Raw genomic sequence first — 18,307 nt, 5'->3', positions numbered from 1 at the left:
AATCCTCGCTTTCATAAAGAGGTTCAAAGCAACTCGGATATGGCTATTTAAAACTACTGTACACAGCAACTTCCTGCTTGGCTGAGTGACTTAATCAAGAGACTCAACGGTCCTCGGCCTGGGGAAGAGAACAAATACACTTTAATGTTAATTTTTCACGTATTCTTCACAGAATAAACGACCTGTTAACTGACACCTGTTGCGCTGATCTTCTCTGTTTAACCGCTGACAAAATTCAAAACAATCGTTTGAAACAGAGCTTAACTTTATAATTAGCAATGGTCGTTTCACGTCTCTGTCCTCTTGCATTAGCATTTAGCGTCGCATTAATCATTGCTGTCTCTACTGTTTACACTTTTATAAATGGTTACAGCGAGAACCTGGTTTACAAATTTAAAAGAAATGGGGACGACGCGAAGAAGAGCAAAAATCTCGACAAGGAAGCGACATTTCCGTATCAAAATGTACGTCTGCCAAGAGACATCCTCCCACTATCATACGATTTGTATATCCAGCTAAATTTAACAACTTTCAATTTCTCTGGCAAAGTCAAAATTATTCTACAGTGCCTTCGGCCAACAAGGAATGTTATACTACACTTGCGAGATCTTTGCGTCGGGGATTCAAGAATTACGGATTCAAAAGGAAACAAGTTAAAAATCGTGCGACGGATGGAACATAAGGAAAACCAGCAGTATTTAATAGCTGTCGAGAAAGAGCTCGAAGTGAAGGCGATCTACACACTTTACCTGGAATTTAAGGGAGCTTTATCCAGTAACATGGAAGGATTTTACAAAAGCAGCTACAAAACAAATAGCGGCCAAGTGAGGTCAGGGGTTGTAATTATTCTTAAACATTTTTCTTCCCGGAAGCACCATCCTTCACGTTTTCTATAACTGTTGAGTCTGTGGATAACGTCTTTAAGTATTTTTAAAAGCTGATCGTGTTATTTGATTCCTAACATTTCTTCAAACTGTTATATCGGAGTTTTTCAATTTCAAACTGTACAAAGCGATGTGTGTCAGTCAGTCAAGCCGAAACTCTTTTCTTGAAATAGTGGCGTAATTTTTTACAGTTCTTTATCTTAACAACATTTCTAAGCGGTTTTTAAGCCAATGTTGAATACGAAAACTTTTGTGCTTGTTTTAATTTGGGTTTGCTCTAGAATGCTCTCAGGTTCTGATTGGCTAGAAATGTTGCGCTTTGTTCTTAATCCATACGAATCCATCATTATTGTGTTTGCTTTCATGGTTCAGCTTGTTCTGATAATTTTGTTTGCGTCTCTTGTAATTAACCAGAGCGAAAAATTGAATTACCTGGATTATACTATAGAAAGTATTCAAACGTCTTGTTTTCTTGTGTTTCTAGATATCTCGCTACGACTCAATTTGAAGCCACAAATGCGCGCTCAGCTTTTCCATGTTTCGACGAGCCTGCGTTCAAAGCGGTCTTTCGCATCACAGTAGCTCATGACGTTAATCTCGTGGCACTGTCAAACATGCCCCTGGAGTCACGTGATAGAAAGCATAATAGGCTTGTGGAAAGCCAATTCAGTGAAAGTGTTCCCATGGCAACTTACCTGGTGGCATTCATTGTGTGTGATTTTGATTACAAGGAAACTCAAACAAAAAGTGGAAAAAAGGTCACACTTTTAGCAAGACAAGTTATGAATATCTCCTTACGTCTGAAGTCTATATTTACATCAGATTATTTCGGTACAGAAAAGTTGTTTTTTCTACATATCATCATAAAAAGAAGCCAAACATATCTTACCTGGTGTCATCTCGGCCGGATTCATACAACTTTAAGGTGGCCGAACACAGTTTGCGTGTGCTTGACAGGTTCATTCTTTTAATGATGATAGTAAGCGCGCACTAGGGGTGTGGTAAGCAAAATATGGCGTCGATAAAGTGTTCCTTTAATTTTATATCAAATGGATCAGAAAGTTGAGTTTTGCTCTTAGAATAATCCAGTTTCTCGTTTGCGAACCTTTTTTCTTTCGTCATCGAACAAAGAAAGCGATTTCACGAAGAGCTAAGCCTTTTTGCACGCATTTAATCTTTGCTGTGAAAACCCAATTAAAAGTCACGCATGCGCATTTGACCAAAAAATTGTGACTGGTTGTGTTAATGGAAATGAACTGTTTTCTACGAAACCGCTCGTTAGAATTTTTGTGAAATTTAACAAAACAGTAGTTTTCTAAAAGCATAACTCGCCTACAAACAAAAATCAAAATTTGACAGAGGATGTCTTCACAAAACATTAAAGTGCAAAACGGATATTTACAGAAGATCCTTCTGTTAAAGTTACATGAAAGCAGTGTCATTATGTCAGTACTTTGTGAGTTTTTCTGGAGTCAAAAAATGGAAAAAATCTAACGAGTGCATTTTCTAAAAATTAAGGAAAACAATTGTTTGTAGACGGTCAATAGCTCGCTGCGTTGCCATGGCAACGGGACCTAGCTGAACAACAAGTATACATAAATTCATTCCTTCTAAGTTTATCTTGCACCACGCTGGGTACTGGTCTGGGCACCCAGAAGTACGTAGTTTCCAAATAACGCTTACTAACGCCTGGCCTGTAAACTAGAAAACTGTGTTCGGCCACCTTAACTATGAGGCAAACAGCATTTACAACCCAAAATTTATAAATACCCAATACATGAGACCCTTCAGGTAGCTAATCTGTCTTCTCCTACTCACAGATAAAAGTGTGGTCTAAACCAGACGCAATTAACAGTACAGATTTTGCTCTTGATGTTGCCAAGCACGCCTTGGAGTACTACGAGGATTTTTTCAAGGTTTTGTATCCACTACCAAAAATAGGTAAGTACCGAAAACCCGAATAAGGGCCTTCTGAAAGTATTAATTATGAAAGTATTAAGGCTATGAGGGTCACCAGGGCGTCCGCAACGGGAGAGTTGATGTCATATGACGTGGGAATTACGTCATGATTTCCAAACGACGGCCATCTTTCGACATCTTCGATGCGCCATCTTGAATTTCTGAATTTCCCCAAAACTATAGAGAGACAATAAAATTTAACAAAAATTAATTAATTAATACTTTCTCAGTTTGTTACAAGGAGACCTATGTCTGTACTTTTCAATTGCGCTGATTCAAACTGCAGTCACCGTTTGTTTTTAACGTACGTTTACATTCAACATACTTTATTACTTAGCAAGGTAAGGGTTTCTGCCTAGTCAGTTCTAGATTAAGAATCTAAGCCATTTTTCAAATTATACAGCATTCCCCTAAGCAACAAGAGTTCATTACTGTACTATGATTCTAGATCAGTGAAATATACTATATTGTGAAAGAGAAAAAAACAAGTCCATTTTTTTCACTGTACAAAGAGCGTGCATTGTTTACCGTTGTAGCTTTAAAAATTCATTGAGCCATTGACTACCAGTGAGGTGACACATTTTTTAGCCCCGGATTCAACTGATCACTTTAAAATCACTTGAGTTAATTTCACCCCCGATAAAGCACATTTTTCTTTTCATTGATCTCAGATCTTGTCGCAATTCCTGATATGGGTGGTGCTATGGAAAACTGGGGATTAGTCACATTTCGTGAGTCCGCCATGCTGTTTGACCCAGCAACAGGTAGTCCCGCTGACCAGAAATTGGTGACGATGATCGTGAATCACGAGTTTGCACACCAGGTAATCCACAGGTACCCCTGAAGAAAAGTGAAATATTATTATGTTGTTAGCCTTACTTGGACTCCCTACCATGAGCGCTGGCATTACAGTCTCGGTTGTGACGTACTTATTTGTTATCAACTTGGAAAACATGTATTAATCCGTCACACACTTGACGAAGCTTGTTCAATCTGGGCATCTAGAATATGAAACTTTCTTTCGATTAATTCTGAATCAGCAAAGGAAATTAAAGACTCACACGTTGATTGATTGATTGATTGATTGATTGATTGATTAATTGATTGATTGATTCCAGTAGTGGAGATAATTGTCATTATATCCTTACTCTCCCTTCAGTAGTAGCAAGAATAGCATGCTATTTACGTGACTCATAACAGAGCAACGATCGTGACCTCTACTAGGTATCACGTCATTCTACTGAAACCTCCGCTTTGTCGCTCTCCACGATATAAGCAGTATGTATCTCCTTAATTTAGTGTCATTTTTTTTTCTTTCCGTTTAAGAGTTCCTTTCTTTTTCAGTGGTTTGGCGACTTGGTGACAATGAAATGGTGGAACGATTTGTGGTTGAATGAAGGATTCGCGGTCTACATGGAATACCTTGCTACTGATAACTTCAACAAAAAATGGAAAAGGGTGAGACGGGAGAACTACAGCTATTTGTCTAAATTTAAGCCTTCGTTAAAATTAAAAAACCTCATATAAATGCATTCAATTTTTAATCCTGAGCTTCCATGTTACTGCCATTTGGCAGATAATTCGAATGAAACTTTTGCCTCGCTGTTATCACGTTTACGTCAACGATGTGTGGTTTTTGCTCGCAAGGGCCATGGGTACCGTAGTTGGGTGTAGCTTATTCAGGTTCTCAATCCTCTCTTTGGTCGGAGTGAAATTTTGACATTTTTTTTTTTATTTTAGGGTCAGTTCGATTGACCCTATTACGGAATAGGAATACGAGCAATGATGACAAGAACTTGCTCCTAACAGATTCTTTGAGTTACTGGAGTACAAAATGGCTCTTAAATTATCGTGCGTCAGCGAAAGCTTGCAGAAATGTCGTCCCAACTTATTTGAAAAGGCAAATCTAACAGCTATTCCGCTTATTCTTATTTCGGAATACAGTCAATCGAACGCAAGTGTACTGTAGCGGATTTGCCAAGTTGTGATGACTCTTTGAGTAAACCGACTTTGCAGCTCATCTTTTTTATACAGTAAAGTTCATATTCAAATTGAGTACAACTTGTTATGGATAAGTGGGTTTAGTTTCTAGAGAAACTGTCGTGCTCCGTCGGTAGGGAGTAGGTGGACTTATCATAGACTAGTCCGCAGCAAGCGATTTCTCATTGCAATGGGAAGGAAGTAATTGTTCTCTCAGAAAAGTGAGAAAAGTTCAGAACAAAAGTAGGAAGCTGTAAAAAGTAAAGAAAAGGGCAATTGGAATGGTCATGAAATCCACTAACCCGCTTCGTTTTTCCAGGCCGATCAGTTTATGCTGGACACCATGAAGGAAGCTCTTGACGTGGACAGCTCACTGCACACTCACCCGGTGTCGGTCGAGGTCCACAACCCTGCGCAAATAAACGATATCGTGGACAAAATAACATATCACAAGGTAAGAGAAGGGTTATCGTAGGGGCAAGGCTGTGATGGCCCATTGTCAGTTCTTTAATAGAGTGTTTTAAGGACAGTGCCTCCTAACACAGAAGTATTTTGCACGGTTTATTACTATGCGGAAAACGTAGATCTTAGTAAGGGTTACTGGAATCCAAATACAAAATTCGGGGTAACCACGCATTTTTCAGAGATAATTAGGCAACAATACTGAATAGGAATCTTTTTTTGTCGGACCGTCCAGAGATGCGCAGAACGTAGATGCGTATTCAGATGCGTATTCAGTAGAAGCAGAAGGATGTACCATCCTTAAGTGCGTATTTTTAAATAGCAAAATCTGAATGGCTTTCGAACTATTCACTGTCTTATTTACTCGAATAAGCGCTTCAAGTGAGAACAAAAATTTTCATAATCATCGCCCTTGAATAAAAGCCACACCTCTCAACGACGATACGGCATTTACTTGGAACAGTTTTAACTAGAACTTAAAAGTTTTAATAGCATATTCGAAGGAAACACTGGTATACACCTGTTTAACTAACTTTTATCATCCAGTTGTTATGCTGTTGTTAATGTTTATGTACAAAAAAGAAAGAAAGAAAGATTACATAGTTGTGTTCGACTTCCAAATATTTATGTTTTATTTGCAAATAAGTTTAAATAAGCCGGCATGCATCAACGAGTGCAAAACTTCGAAAAGTGCCGAGGGGCTGTTTCGACCAAGTACGGTACTCCCTATTAGCGTAACTCTAAGCCGTTGGAAACGCATGCGCATAGGTGGTCTTTGCCCTTTCGTCTTGTATTTGTCACTCGCCTGCAATCCACTGTACAGAAAAAGATGGTGCCTGGTACATTTACCCATAATTCTTTACGTACGAACACAATAAAAACACATTAGAAAAGAGCACAGAAAAGTTATAAAACCTCCAAACCTAGCATATACAGATATAGCTTTCTATGTGCCTATTGGCTGTGTTAGGTTTGCAAGGTATTGTGGTTAGTAAAATGTACAGCTACCATCTTTTTTTCCATACGGTGGATTTTTTTTTATCTGCAGTTTTAAAGAAAGGTTTGGAAAGTCTTGCTAACATCTTTACCAGTTATCTTGAAACTTATTTACTCAGAGTTCGGCTGTCATACGAATGATGCAGAACTTCCTTGGAGTTGAAAAGTTTAGAGAGGGAATTCAGGTAGATTTTGTGAACGTTTTCCCAATGCTAATTCTGTTAAACCCTTTTTAAATCAGTTTAAAGACAACAAATGATATTCTTTCTGCTTTTCAGATTTTCGTGAAGGGGCATCAATTCTCGAATGCCGAAGCTTCGGATCTTTGGAAGGCAATGAGTAAGGTGTGTCTTTGGCAATTTAGTTATCTGTTTATCAGCGTGTTTCCTTTTACGTAAGGTATGACTAAAAAGAGTCAAAGGATATTGACGTATTAACCAACATTCCAAATTCCGATTCGATCTGTGTTGTTGTGAAGCACTTTATCATGAGCCTCTGGCTCAAGAGATTGAGAACGCACTCCCCGTGTTATTGACATTAAATAAATTAAACTACTTATCTTCGTAAAGTAATCGATACCTGACAACACGTTACGTTTTGCGATATTTCCATCGCAACTTTGCATCGAATTTGAAAATTGTTAATCCACCTATTCTCAACCCAAGCTCTAAACGACTTCTCTTGCACATGTACATGTGACCAGGCTTCAGGGGAGCTCGTGAATGTTGTAGAAATCATGGAATCTTGGGTGACTCAGCCTGGATTTCCTCTGATAAAAATCTCCAGCAACAAGGTTCAGAGAAAAGACGGCAGGCTGTCGTACACGGCAACTCAGAAACGATTTGTAAGAGGTATGACTTCGGAGCAATTAAAAAACGACCATATGGAGGGGTAAGTCTATGCAAGAATATCACTAGCGCCTTTTTGGTATCCCCTGGTGAAACGTACTGGATCTCGTTTTCTCCATACATCTTATCAGCTATTGGACATTTTACTTTTACCCCGGAATGACGTCTCCAATGCATTAACTTTACTTTCAATCCCGTTATTTTCCCAATTAACTTTAGCGTTGCGTCCTCCCATACTATGAAGACGTGTTTTTTTTTCCAAAACTAAAACATCGCGAGTCTTTTATCGTTCACCTATCATCAAAGACTGAAAATGCATGCTCAGATATTCCTAATACAACGACGCCCAAGTATACGCTCTCACGGCCTCTTGTTTGTGCGTAAAAGGATCCTGATAACAGCCGCGTCATAGTCGCATATTTACATATCGACGTGCAGGGCCCAGACTCACGAGGCCCGCCTAAGTTTATAAGATGTTTTTTTAAGTATGGTTTCTTAACAAAAGCCTAATGTTGGAATAACAGCAGACCATTGTTCAGAAACAATACTTTGGTTATATCTTACTTTTGGAGGACTTCGTGAAATTGGCCTCTACTTGTATGGTTTATCCTATAGTTCCAGGAAGCCTATAGTTTATAAGCCCCGGCCCAGCTTCTATATAGTTCCTTGCCTTTACCACATTTGATCTTTTAAATAATTTAGTAGGAATATTGTATATTATCTTTAATGCATTTTTGTATATACTGTTGTCGTATTTCTGGTTAATGGCAAATGAATGAATGAATGAATGAATGAATGAATGAATGAATGAATGAATGAATGAATGAATGAATTGAATGAATGAATGAATGAATGAATGAATGAATGAATGAATGAATGAATGAATGAATGAATGAATGAATGCATGAAAGAGAAAGGTCTGTTTTTGATCTAAATTCATTGAAACAGTCTTATGTATGGATTTCTCGCTAACAATAGAATTAAAAGAAAAACTGAGGGAAGTGTTTTATGTTGGTCAGTTTCATATAATTTAGTTCCCATGATAAGAAAAGGCGAAATTATTATGGTCTCAAGTTATGGAAGCTAATTAATCTCGGACCTTTTACTCCTTAGGCCTGGATGGTACGTTCCGGTGACATACATGACGGAGGATTCACTGGACACACACAGAACTGTTTGGATGAACAAGACTTCAGGTACGGACAATGCAAACATTGATTTTTAAAGGGGCAGCGTCACCTATTGAATTGAATAGCCAAAAAACATAAATTCAATCAACGGAACCGTTAAACTAATGGTTCAGTTTTGTTAAAAATAACCCTACTACTACACAGAAACTAATGTTAGTTAACTCTAGTTGCAGATGGCCAAGATTAAAATGGATTTTTTGGAGAAATTGCTTAAAAAAACTGCTTGTAGTTTGTTCTTCCCAGGAGACATTTTCTAAAAGGTACCTGGCCTTGTCAAATATTTCAGCAGTTTCGACCAAAACACGAAGGAATCTCCATAACAATGCCCCTTTAAAATATTAAGAAAAAGTGCTTAGCCAATCAGAACCACCTCTGTGGTTAGCGAAACCACTTCTATGATTATGAGACAAAATCTTGAGAATTATGACTATACCTTATAAGTAGATCAACTTAGAGTTAAATTTAACCCTTGGTAACCAAAAAATTAGAGATAATTTATTTTAATTTCTTAGTTACATTCCAGCTTCCCAGCAGTCCATCTGGGTGGATAAAGGCCAATGTTGGACAAACTGGTTTCTATCGAGTCAACTACGATGAGGAAAACTGGAAACGACTAAGTCAGCAGTTGTTGAATGGCCACAAGGTATTAACAACCAATCGTGTCTCCAGTAACACTGCATGAGCTATAAGGACCAGGAAAGGCTGGTTCCGGTATTTAGCGAATTAAGACTTTCGTTGACCATTGAGAACAATCGCAAATTAAACCGGACAACGAGCTGCAAGCTGATACTGTTACATCCACACCAGACATCAATACAAGAGGTATTCAGTCTTTCGCCGGAAGCAGAATCAAGCCAGCAAGAGGAACATTTAACTTCCGATTACCGTCTATGCTCGCGAACTTTTCAGCAGCTTTTCAATTCTTTAACTAAAAAATTAAGTCACTCTCGGTTCTCATTTTGCTTTGTAACTCTTGCTATTCTTACAACAGGTGCTTAGTGCATTGGATAGGAGTGGTCTTGTAGACGATGCATTGAGCTTAGCAAGGTATTTTAAGATAAGACAGTAGCTCCTATTAAAGATTACCCTCTGATAATTTCTCTTAGTTTCACTTATCTTAGGTCGGCTGTATTTCCTCACGTGGCAAATCTTGAAAATCGTTTGACGAATCGTTTAGCAAACTGTACATACTCGAAACAAAACAAAAACAAACAAAGGAGAAAAACTATTAAGATATTTACTTAGCTGCTAATTAAATATATCTCTCAAACAGCATCAAAATCAGTTAACGGATAATTTATCATAATTTTCGCAGATTCTAAAGCTTGCAAAAATAAAAGTAAGCTTGGGTATTTGCTGGATCATGGTGATCGCGTATGATGGGATAACATTTTACGTACAATGGAGCGTCGGTGGTAATGCTTAGCTTCTTGTCGTTTCACGCTTTAAAATCTGAGTAATCTACAGCATTTGGGAGACATTGGACGCACGCATCTAGCCACTACATATGTTTATGTTTGCCCCAATTTTTTCAGGGCCGGTTTCCTTGATTATCAGGTCGCTTTGGATATGACGGAATATATAAAGCATGAACGCGAATATGTTCCGTGGGCAGTTACTCTCCGTTCACTTGCTTACATTGGAACAATGCTTGGCTCAAGGATGTCCTACACGTGTTACCAGGTAAACAACCAGAGAAATAAGTTCAGTTTTTGAGACAAATTTAAACGATCCTACAGAGTATCCAAACCCATTCTTTCAAATTGCAGAAAGGTTGTCGAATTTCTGGACAAGCCGCCATAAAGATGAAATTGTCGCTGAAATCTCATAAATCCCAACCATAACACGACTTTATTGCCCCGATTAAAAAGCTAGTAATACATTTAGTTTATTTTGAAATGTTAAGGGCTTAAAGAAATGTTAAGGGCTGAAGAGAACAGGTTCACAATATATCCTGCTATTGTGTTGTTCCTGGATATCGATCAACAAATGAACAATAATCTTCCTGCAAACGTCAGTTTTAGAGTCCTGACTGTTCAGGGGAAACATTTCAGTGCAAGGAATCGCATAGTGATCGGCAAATGGAGTACAGACTTGGGGTTTGTAAGTGACTAAAATTTGTCATTTTACTGATCGGTTTCTTTTGCCTTGCTTGTTTACCTCAACAAGCAATTTATTGTAGAAAAGATGAAACCAGTGGAAGCAATATTAGGATGGGAAGACAAAGGAGAAATGGTGGACAAGTAGGAACTATCAAACTCATCCTTTATAGAATTTTAACGTGTTATTCATCCGTACAGTGAACAGATTATAGTGCAACAAAATAACCTTTTTGTTAATTTTGTTTCTTCTTAGCCTACTACACTAAAAAATGTATTTACAAAAGAAAACCCAAAGAAATTTGAGGTTTGGTGATATCGAATTATAAATATTCTTTGCCTCCGCCCTGTCGATAGTAGCCTGCGAACGCAGACGTATTTCCGGCTGTCGCTTCACTCCGCCGAGTGGAGTGAAGCGACAGCCGGAAATACGTCTGCGTTCGCAGGCTATGTCGATAGCCTCCCTCGCAGTCATTTCTACGAGAGTCTTTCCACAGTTGAGTAGGCAAAAAAATAGACCCTTCTCCAAAATGGCGGCCGAAAATTCAAATAAGTTAAAATTACAAACGTGTACCAGCACTAAAAAGAACACTTTTACTTTAGTGACCCTGCAAAGTTTCAGCATATCAGGTGTAATATCAGCTGAGAAAATTTAAGTTGTAAAATGAAAAATTTACAGACGTTTGTATGACTGGGGGTATGACATATACCCCCAGTCATACAAACTTTCTCTGTAAATTTGTCAAATTTCATCTTACATTTCCCAAGCTGATAAAACACATGATATCCTGAAACTTTGCAAGATTACAAAAGTAAAGGTGCTCTTTCCAGTGCTGGTATCAGTTTTTCATTCAGTTCGATTTTAACTCATTCAAATCTGTTGCCGCCATTTTGGAGAAAGGTCTATTCAGACAGTTTTAATGTTTTTACAAGTTACGTAAGACCCGCTCAATTAAATTCGTGCTACGCGCTGTAACAAGGTGAAGCCACATTAACAATTATTTTTGAAATACGTCTTTCTTCCAGGTTTCTACGTGAACTGACACTTTCTACGCTCGCTTTTCACGATGATGAGGAAACTGTAAACAGGTCTAGGGAATTGTTCAAAGACTGGATGAAAGGAAATGGGTGAGACTAAAATATGCAAATATTTAATAATAAAATAGTAAGTACAATTCCTTATTGTTTTCAAGCTAAAGTTTGGCAACCTGCTCACTCAAGATTTTCCTTGATTTTGATTGGTTAGCATGGGCTGTGTAGTTAAATTTCGTTGGTCAGTAATATTTGCTGTGGTATATTCAGTGATAGCTGTTTAAACGTCCGATTTGAGCTGTACGATTACAAGCAGCTTGTAAGCAATAAATAAGGGCTGTTAGGAACCAGTCAGATTAGAGCATTTTGTTATAAAATAATAAACCCTCAATTTACCCATCTAATTTACGGATGCATGGTGCCTACTTTTGTGGCTACTAAATCTCTGGAGTGACCTCATGCTTATGAGCTGAAAATTTGGACCCCTTTTGGTCTGACCTCTCGCAAGCGACCTCCAAGGTTTGACATTTGGGGTGGTGGCTAACGGGAGGTTTGACTGTACTCGGGTTTCCTATGGCTGGTGCCTTGATCCTCTCTCGGTGGTGCCTACTAATACAGGGATATTTTTGCGCGGTTTAAAACTATGCGGAGAAAGCAGAACTCAGCTAGTGCTCTGGGTATCCAAAAAGAAAATTGGAGGTAACTATGCATTTTTCAGAGATAAAAAAGCTTCATTTTTGAAAAAAACGCCATAAATAGCTTTGTGTTTTACGGCTTTTTAGAATAATTCTTGCTTAATTATCTCTAAAAAATGTGTGGTTACCCCCAATTTTCGTTTTGGATTTCAGAAGCTCTTGCTAAGATCTGCCTTCCCCGCATAGTCATAAACCACGCAAAAATACTACGGTATTACTAGGCACCGTCCTTAATTGACCCCAACTGATTTGGGGGTTAAGCAGATCTTTTGAATTTACCGTGTTTTATTTATGTTTCTTGTTAGGACTCGTTCTATCTCACCTCACCTTCGCAAAATTGTTTACTTCACTGCTGTTAAATACGGAGGCGAAGTGGAGTGGGAATTTTTGTGGAGAAAATACGAAGGATGTAAAAACGCGGCCGAAAGAGAGAAAATAATCTTCGCTTTGGGCGCTACAAGGAGTAAAGACGCATTAATCAGGTGGGGATTTTTATTAACTTCAAACAAAACCTCATTTAGAACTCCACATTGTGTCTCTCAACCCTTGGGCATAACGGAATTCTCCTGGAGGGATTATTTAATCCAATCTTAGAGCCTCTTCATATGAGCCGGATCGACTGGGTTGGCTCGGTTTCCGAGATCTCGCCTCCCCACTCCTTTCTTTACAAAAATTTCGATGTGTTCATATGAGAAGGCGGGCTGGCCCCGTTACAGAGATCTCGGTAACCGAGCTGGAAATTTTTCCCCTTATGAACACTCCAGCCCGGATACCGGGACTTTCCGGGACGACACATAATTTTTCGCTGACAAGTTGGAACGCGTTTTCACGAGTACTAATTTATGGAGCCTTTTGAACATTTTTCATTTCGGTAGCCGGGATTAAATTTCCCATATGAACCGAGGACAAAATTCGTCCCGCCTATCGGGCCAGCCCGGTGAAGAGTGCCTTACATGTCTTAGGTAGTTTCCTCTATAAGATTTGAGGTAAAGATGATTTCATTGTCATCGACTGCCATTTTGAAAGACGTTCACAAACCTGTGGTTTATCAAATGACTTGATAAGGTAAATTAATGTGTTACTATGCATTTGTTTCAACAGCGCGCAACAATAAAATTAGAAAAGAAATTAAAGCCTGCCAAAAAAAAAAGGACAGCAAAGGGGTATCTAAAAACGAAATTGTGAGATATCGCTTAAGCACATCAAAGACATACCTCAAATTTGCCTAGCATATGTTTTTCTCACTCGTATTCTTGCAGGAGATAAATCAACCTTTACTGAAACTATTTAACGACAAATTCTCTCGCAAAAGTGTCTCACGCTTTGTTTGAACTACGTACTTTCAAAATGACAGCCTCGACCGTAAGAAGTTTTCCTTCGTAAAAAATGTTCTAATATGTCATGTTAGTGAATCTGTAGTGTTGCTGCTTCATCACGATCAGGGTAACTGAAAGTCGTCTATATTAAAATCAGCATATAAATCGCTTCGAGGATTTGGGCTATTCATAGGAAAAGAAATGATTTTCTTCTTGTTCCTAAGGTTGTTGAAAAACTCCCTAGACAAAAGAAAGGTTCGTTCACAAGACATGATCCAGATTATCGCCACAGTGGCTGGAAACCCCGAGAGGCGCCGCCTCACCTGGAAATTTTTTGTAAAGCATTTAAATTGCATAGAAAGAAGGTAAGGAAAACTTAAGACAAAGATGAACGTACGTGTCACTGTGATTGGAGGGCGGGGAGGGGGTGCTGAGGCGGGGCAGGGCGTTACTAGCCCAGCGTGAAGTAAGAGGAGGGTCAGTTGTATTCCAAAATTTGGTTTTAGATACGTTAGTCAATGAACGTTTTCATGTTGGCTTTGGCACTTAACCCTTATTTTGTTATTTTGTTTGTTATTCTCTAAAAAAATGTCCTCGCTTGCTGAAACTGTTGGGAAAATAATATGCGCCCGACCTCGCATAAGGCCCTCAAGGGCCAAAAATTAAATAAGCGCCCAGGGCGGTTTCTCGAATAAATACGGTAGTTTGATTTTAGATTTACGAATTCTTTTAATGTCTAGGGGCCACAATTAGTAGAGGAGAATTCTCTTCTCAGCTACACAACACCGATACGTTAATAAATTTATTCATTCAAAACTAAAACAGCATTCTCGATAGATTCCTTCTTATTCGATGGACATTCACATTGGACACATTTGTAACAAAGCCTTTAAGGGTCTTTACAACATTAGACAAATAAGAAAATTTCTTTCCACTGAGGCCACCAAAATATTAATTCATGCTTTTGTGACATCTCACTTGGATTATTGCAACTCTCTCCTTTCTGGACTTCCAAAATATCAACTGGATCGGCTCCAAAAAGTCCTCAACGCTGCAGCTAGAGTCGTCTGTCTAGTACCCAAATTTAGTCACATTTCACCTTATCTAAAAGATCTTCACTGGTTACCCGTAGAGTTTCGGATCGAATTCAAAATATTACTACTTGTTTTCAAAGCGTTAAATGGTATCGCTCCACGTTATATCTGTGATCTCATTAGGGAAAAGGCATCAATCAGAAGCTCTTTGAGATCTAATGACCTCACTTTGTTAGAGGTGCCTCGAACCAAATGTAAGACTTTTGGTGATCGAGCATTCGCTTTTGCTGGTCCATCCAAGTGGAATAAGCTTCCTCTGGCAATTAGGACTGCCAAGAACTTAAACACTTTCAAGAAACACTTGAAGACATTTTTGTTTAAAAAAGCATATGACATCTGATTATTCTTTACTTTGTTTATTTTATTTCTTACTTTTTGTTTGATTGATTATTCTTAAATTTTTATATTTTATTGATTTTGACTAAATTTTTCGTTTTTATATTGTAAGCGCTTTTGAATGTTATATAAAAAGCGCTATATAAATTGATTATTATTATTATTATTATTATTATTATTATTATTATTATTATTCATTTTGTCTCGATGCTTGAAAAATTGTATCTAACAGTTCATGGCTTCATATCGTTTGTCTTGCTTTCTTCCTCAGGCTCGGTAAAGAATCAAGGGCAGTTATGTTATTGCTAGAGAAGACGACAGAGAATCTACACATGCCAAAAGACTTCAAAGAGGTACGGCGGAATAACCAGTTTATAGGTATTAACAAGACTGAATGCTGCTAGCGTAGTAAAAAAACCCAGGCCGTTTAAAGGTTGAATAGGGCCCTATGCTGCTAATGGTCGCATGATACAAAATCCACCTTGCTGGAGAGCAAGCTACACGCTGGAACATCGAAAACAGAGAAAATTGAAGTTTGAGAGGATGAAGTCGTTTTGGATGTCCCAGTATGCAGCTTGCTCTCCAGCATAGCGGATTCTGTACCATGTGACCGGTAGCTGCAAAGGCCTATTAAAATTTGTTAACCACGCCGTTGGTAAAAAAAAAAATTGAATATGTAATTTAATTATACAAGTCATCTCCGAGAACTTTCTTTTAAAAATTAATATATTTTTTCAAGAGATTAAAGAATGTTTCCGTTACTGATTTTTTTTCCTTTTTTTGACAAATATCTTCAAATTCAGCCTGTCAGCGAGTTCTGTCTAAGAAAATCGTTATCTAAGAAAATTTTTGGCTTGAATGCGTAGACAACTTTGCTTACCATGGTCTCTCTCTGCCGAAGTACAAAAAATACGTACCAACGAAACTCATCAATGGAAACCTCAAAAAAATCCTAGGGGCAACTATGTGATGAAAATCAAGTAATACCTCGAATTATTTCAAACTGGAAATCGGGTTAAGCTCCCGCGATGCATGTGGGCCGGTCACTTGCGGCTGGAATCGCCAGTGTCATCATCTACCCTTCGAGTCTTAAAGCATGTTTGAGGACTAACTTCCAACGGTTTGATTGCTTACATTTTCACGCCTTTTTATATCTTATTAAAACTCAAATGAATGGCAGGTCAAGGATTTCATCCAGAAACACCCCGGCATGCTCCAGCTTCAATCTAACAAGAAAATACTGGACACGATTCAGACCAATATTCGCTGGATGACCGCACGAGTCAAGCAAGTTGAACAGTGGTTCGAGAATCGCCATTGAACGTAAAAAAAAAACCCCACAGCATTACCCGTTGGAACAATTAACAACTGCAGGGGCACTTCTCCGTTATCAATTCTAGCTCGGGCATGGAAAAGCCCCATTAAAGAACACCATCATTAAAGGGACACCTGCAAAGAGTAGAAAATGAACCTGCAAACGATCCACGCGTGGCTTTCTACACACATTTTTAAAGGATCACAGAGAGTACGCTCCTCCGGCTTTGTTCATCTTCACATAGTTACTTTAGCGGAATGTAAAATTATAAAGCGGAGCAAACTCTATTTTGTTCGAGTCTCTTGTTCAATTGCCAGTAATTTAAGGCGTAAAGTTTGATGTAAGATCTTAATGTAACTTAAAATTTCAGCTCAGTAAACTGTCACTAAGAGTTGAAGTATAAGGATTTTGAAATATATCTTTCACGCTAATATTATGAGGCGAAGTCCTCGATTGAGCAGGCAATGAAACTATTATACCTGGTTGTGTATGCGGTCTTATTAGAAAAAGCAACTCCACCTCAGCAGGCGAGCCTATCCAGGATCCGTCTTCTCATCGATCTGCTGGATAAAATTCTATTATGTTATTTAGGAAACCTCTCGGGGCATTCTAATTAATTAGTAAGAAGCAAAATATGGTGTTGTCCAGAAAATTCTGGGAAAGTATACGTATAAAACTCCCCATAAATACAGAGTTTAGAGAAAACTAGCAAATTGTATTTCAACCGTGAAAGTGTTATATGTTATATATCGAAAACAAGGTGGCCACAAAAGTTTAGGTTAACACATTATAATTTGAAAGCCAAAACTTTCTTTTTTCTCTCTACGTTGTACGCTATAGAGAGAAGATTACTCAGTCACAACTATGTGATTATAAAATGTTTGCTGTAAATTTCTTCGACGCATTCCACTAAGCTAAATCAAACATTAGAGTATATAATCGACTCCTCCGAACGATATTGTTGCCTTGCACAATTTCAGTTCTTCCGTTAGATACAATGAAGCTTTTGTTCGTTAACGCACATTATGAGAGCTGGAATATGATGTCAGTTAATTTCAAACTGTTAAACGATTTTGCTGAATCATAGAATTACTGCATTGAAAATGAAGTTCGTGTCGCTTCCCTGTCAATAAAAGCGGAATTTAAAGAAAACACTCATCGATGCGTAAATTCTATTAGAACAAAAAACAAAACGACCCAAGAGTTTTGTCAGTTTATAATGAGTTTGACTCTGCGACAAGCATGAAAATCATTGTATATTTGTCCTAGCTCATGGCTTAATTACCACTTTAATTAGTTTGACCTTTTCCACTGCAAGAACATTTAAAACTAAGACTTGTCAGTTAGGGGGCGTGTTCCAAACTTTTCAACCTCCAGAAATAATTATTCACTGCATTATTAACTTTAATTGTCTATCTGATATATAATCCATCAAACAACAAGAGTAAAAAGCCGAAGTTTGGCTTCCAGCCATCACAGGATAACCAGCATGAAGTGATTGGGAGAATTACTACTCCCACTGGATGGGATCGATGCTAGTCCATCACAGGATACCCAGTAGGAGTATTATGAAAATGAATTAGGACCGTTAGAATTTTTCTGTGGAGAAAAAACATTTAATCCTCTTACTAGCAAGAGTAAGCAGTTTTATCGCTTTTTGTCTATGAAAGTTAAACCTTCGAGGGAATTTATAAAACAGAAAGAGGATTTTGACCTGGACGATTCAACTCAGTGCTGCTAATGCTTTTCGTAACATTAAACCGTATTCATCTGAAACTTTTATTAAAAGTTTTTAGTTTGAATTATTTGCTGATACCTTTCATCAGTGAGGAAGGACCAGAAACGGTTCATCACCTATTCTATGAATGTTCTTTCTCCTATCGTTTTTGGAAACAGTTTAAAAATTTCTGGTTTATGCTCTCAGGAAAGTATGTAGAATTCACCTTGAAAGATGTTTTTGTCGGTAGACAAGTTGGAGAATCTGACCAATTATTAAACTATCTGTTTATTCTTGCTAAACTTCATATTTGGAATTGTCGTAAACGTAGAGTACCCCCAAATTTGGAAATTTTTAAAGCAATGCTGGATGTGAAATACAGAA

The 18,307-nt window shown here is 38.1% G+C and overlaps 1 protein-coding gene across 1 annotated transcript; it reads left to right on the top strand.

Annotated features, from left to right (window-relative positions):
- Window positions 1-266: 266 nt before the first annotated feature.
- LOC146462973 (endoplasmic reticulum aminopeptidase 1-like) lies at window positions 267-16,711 on the top strand. The gene is made up of 19 exons (XM_085084988.1): window positions 267-829; window positions 1,369-1,642; window positions 2,705-2,825; window positions 3,515-3,666; window positions 4,188-4,301; window positions 5,143-5,277; window positions 6,401-6,466; window positions 6,560-6,625; window positions 6,985-7,172; window positions 8,243-8,325; window positions 8,832-8,962; window positions 9,311-9,366; window positions 9,855-10,002; window positions 10,489-10,562; window positions 11,445-11,546; window positions 12,451-12,627; window positions 13,686-13,826; window positions 15,163-15,244; window positions 16,072-16,711. The coding sequence occupies exons 1-19, from the start codon at window positions 279-281 to the stop codon at window positions 16,210-16,212; spliced, it is 2,802 nt and encodes a 933-aa protein (XP_084941114.1). The 5' UTR covers window positions 267-278; the 3' UTR covers window positions 16,213-16,711.
- The last annotated feature ends 1,596 nt before the right edge of the window (window positions 16,712-18,307 follow it).

The sequence above is a fragment of the Pavona decussata genome, unplaced genomic scaffold, assembly GCF_977016875.1.
Source record: "Pavona decussata unplaced genomic scaffold, jaPavDecu1.1 SCAFFOLD_182, whole genome shotgun sequence".
NCBI classification, from domain to species: Eukaryota; Metazoa; Cnidaria; class Anthozoa; order Scleractinia; family Agariciidae; genus Pavona; species Pavona decussata.
The sequence above is the reverse complement of the archived record's forward strand: the minus strand, read 5'-3'. Positions and strand labels throughout refer to the sequence as shown.

What these genes read in the sequence shown, in the direction of transcription:
- LOC146462973 (XM_085084988.1), top strand. Translation starts at nt 279, where the DNA reads ATGGTCGTTTCACGTCTCTGTCCTCTTGCATTAGCATTTAGCGTCGCA. An exon ending in AAAGGAGAAATGGTGGACAA is followed by an intron (nt 10,563 to 11,444) that starts GTAGGAACTATC and finishes TCTTTCTTCCAG; the next exon opens with GTTTCTACGTGAACTGACAC. An exon ending in GACTGGATGAAAGGAAATGG is followed by an intron (nt 11,547 to 12,450) that starts GTGAGACTAAAA and finishes GTTTCTTGTTAG; the next exon opens with GACTCGTTCTATCTCACCTC.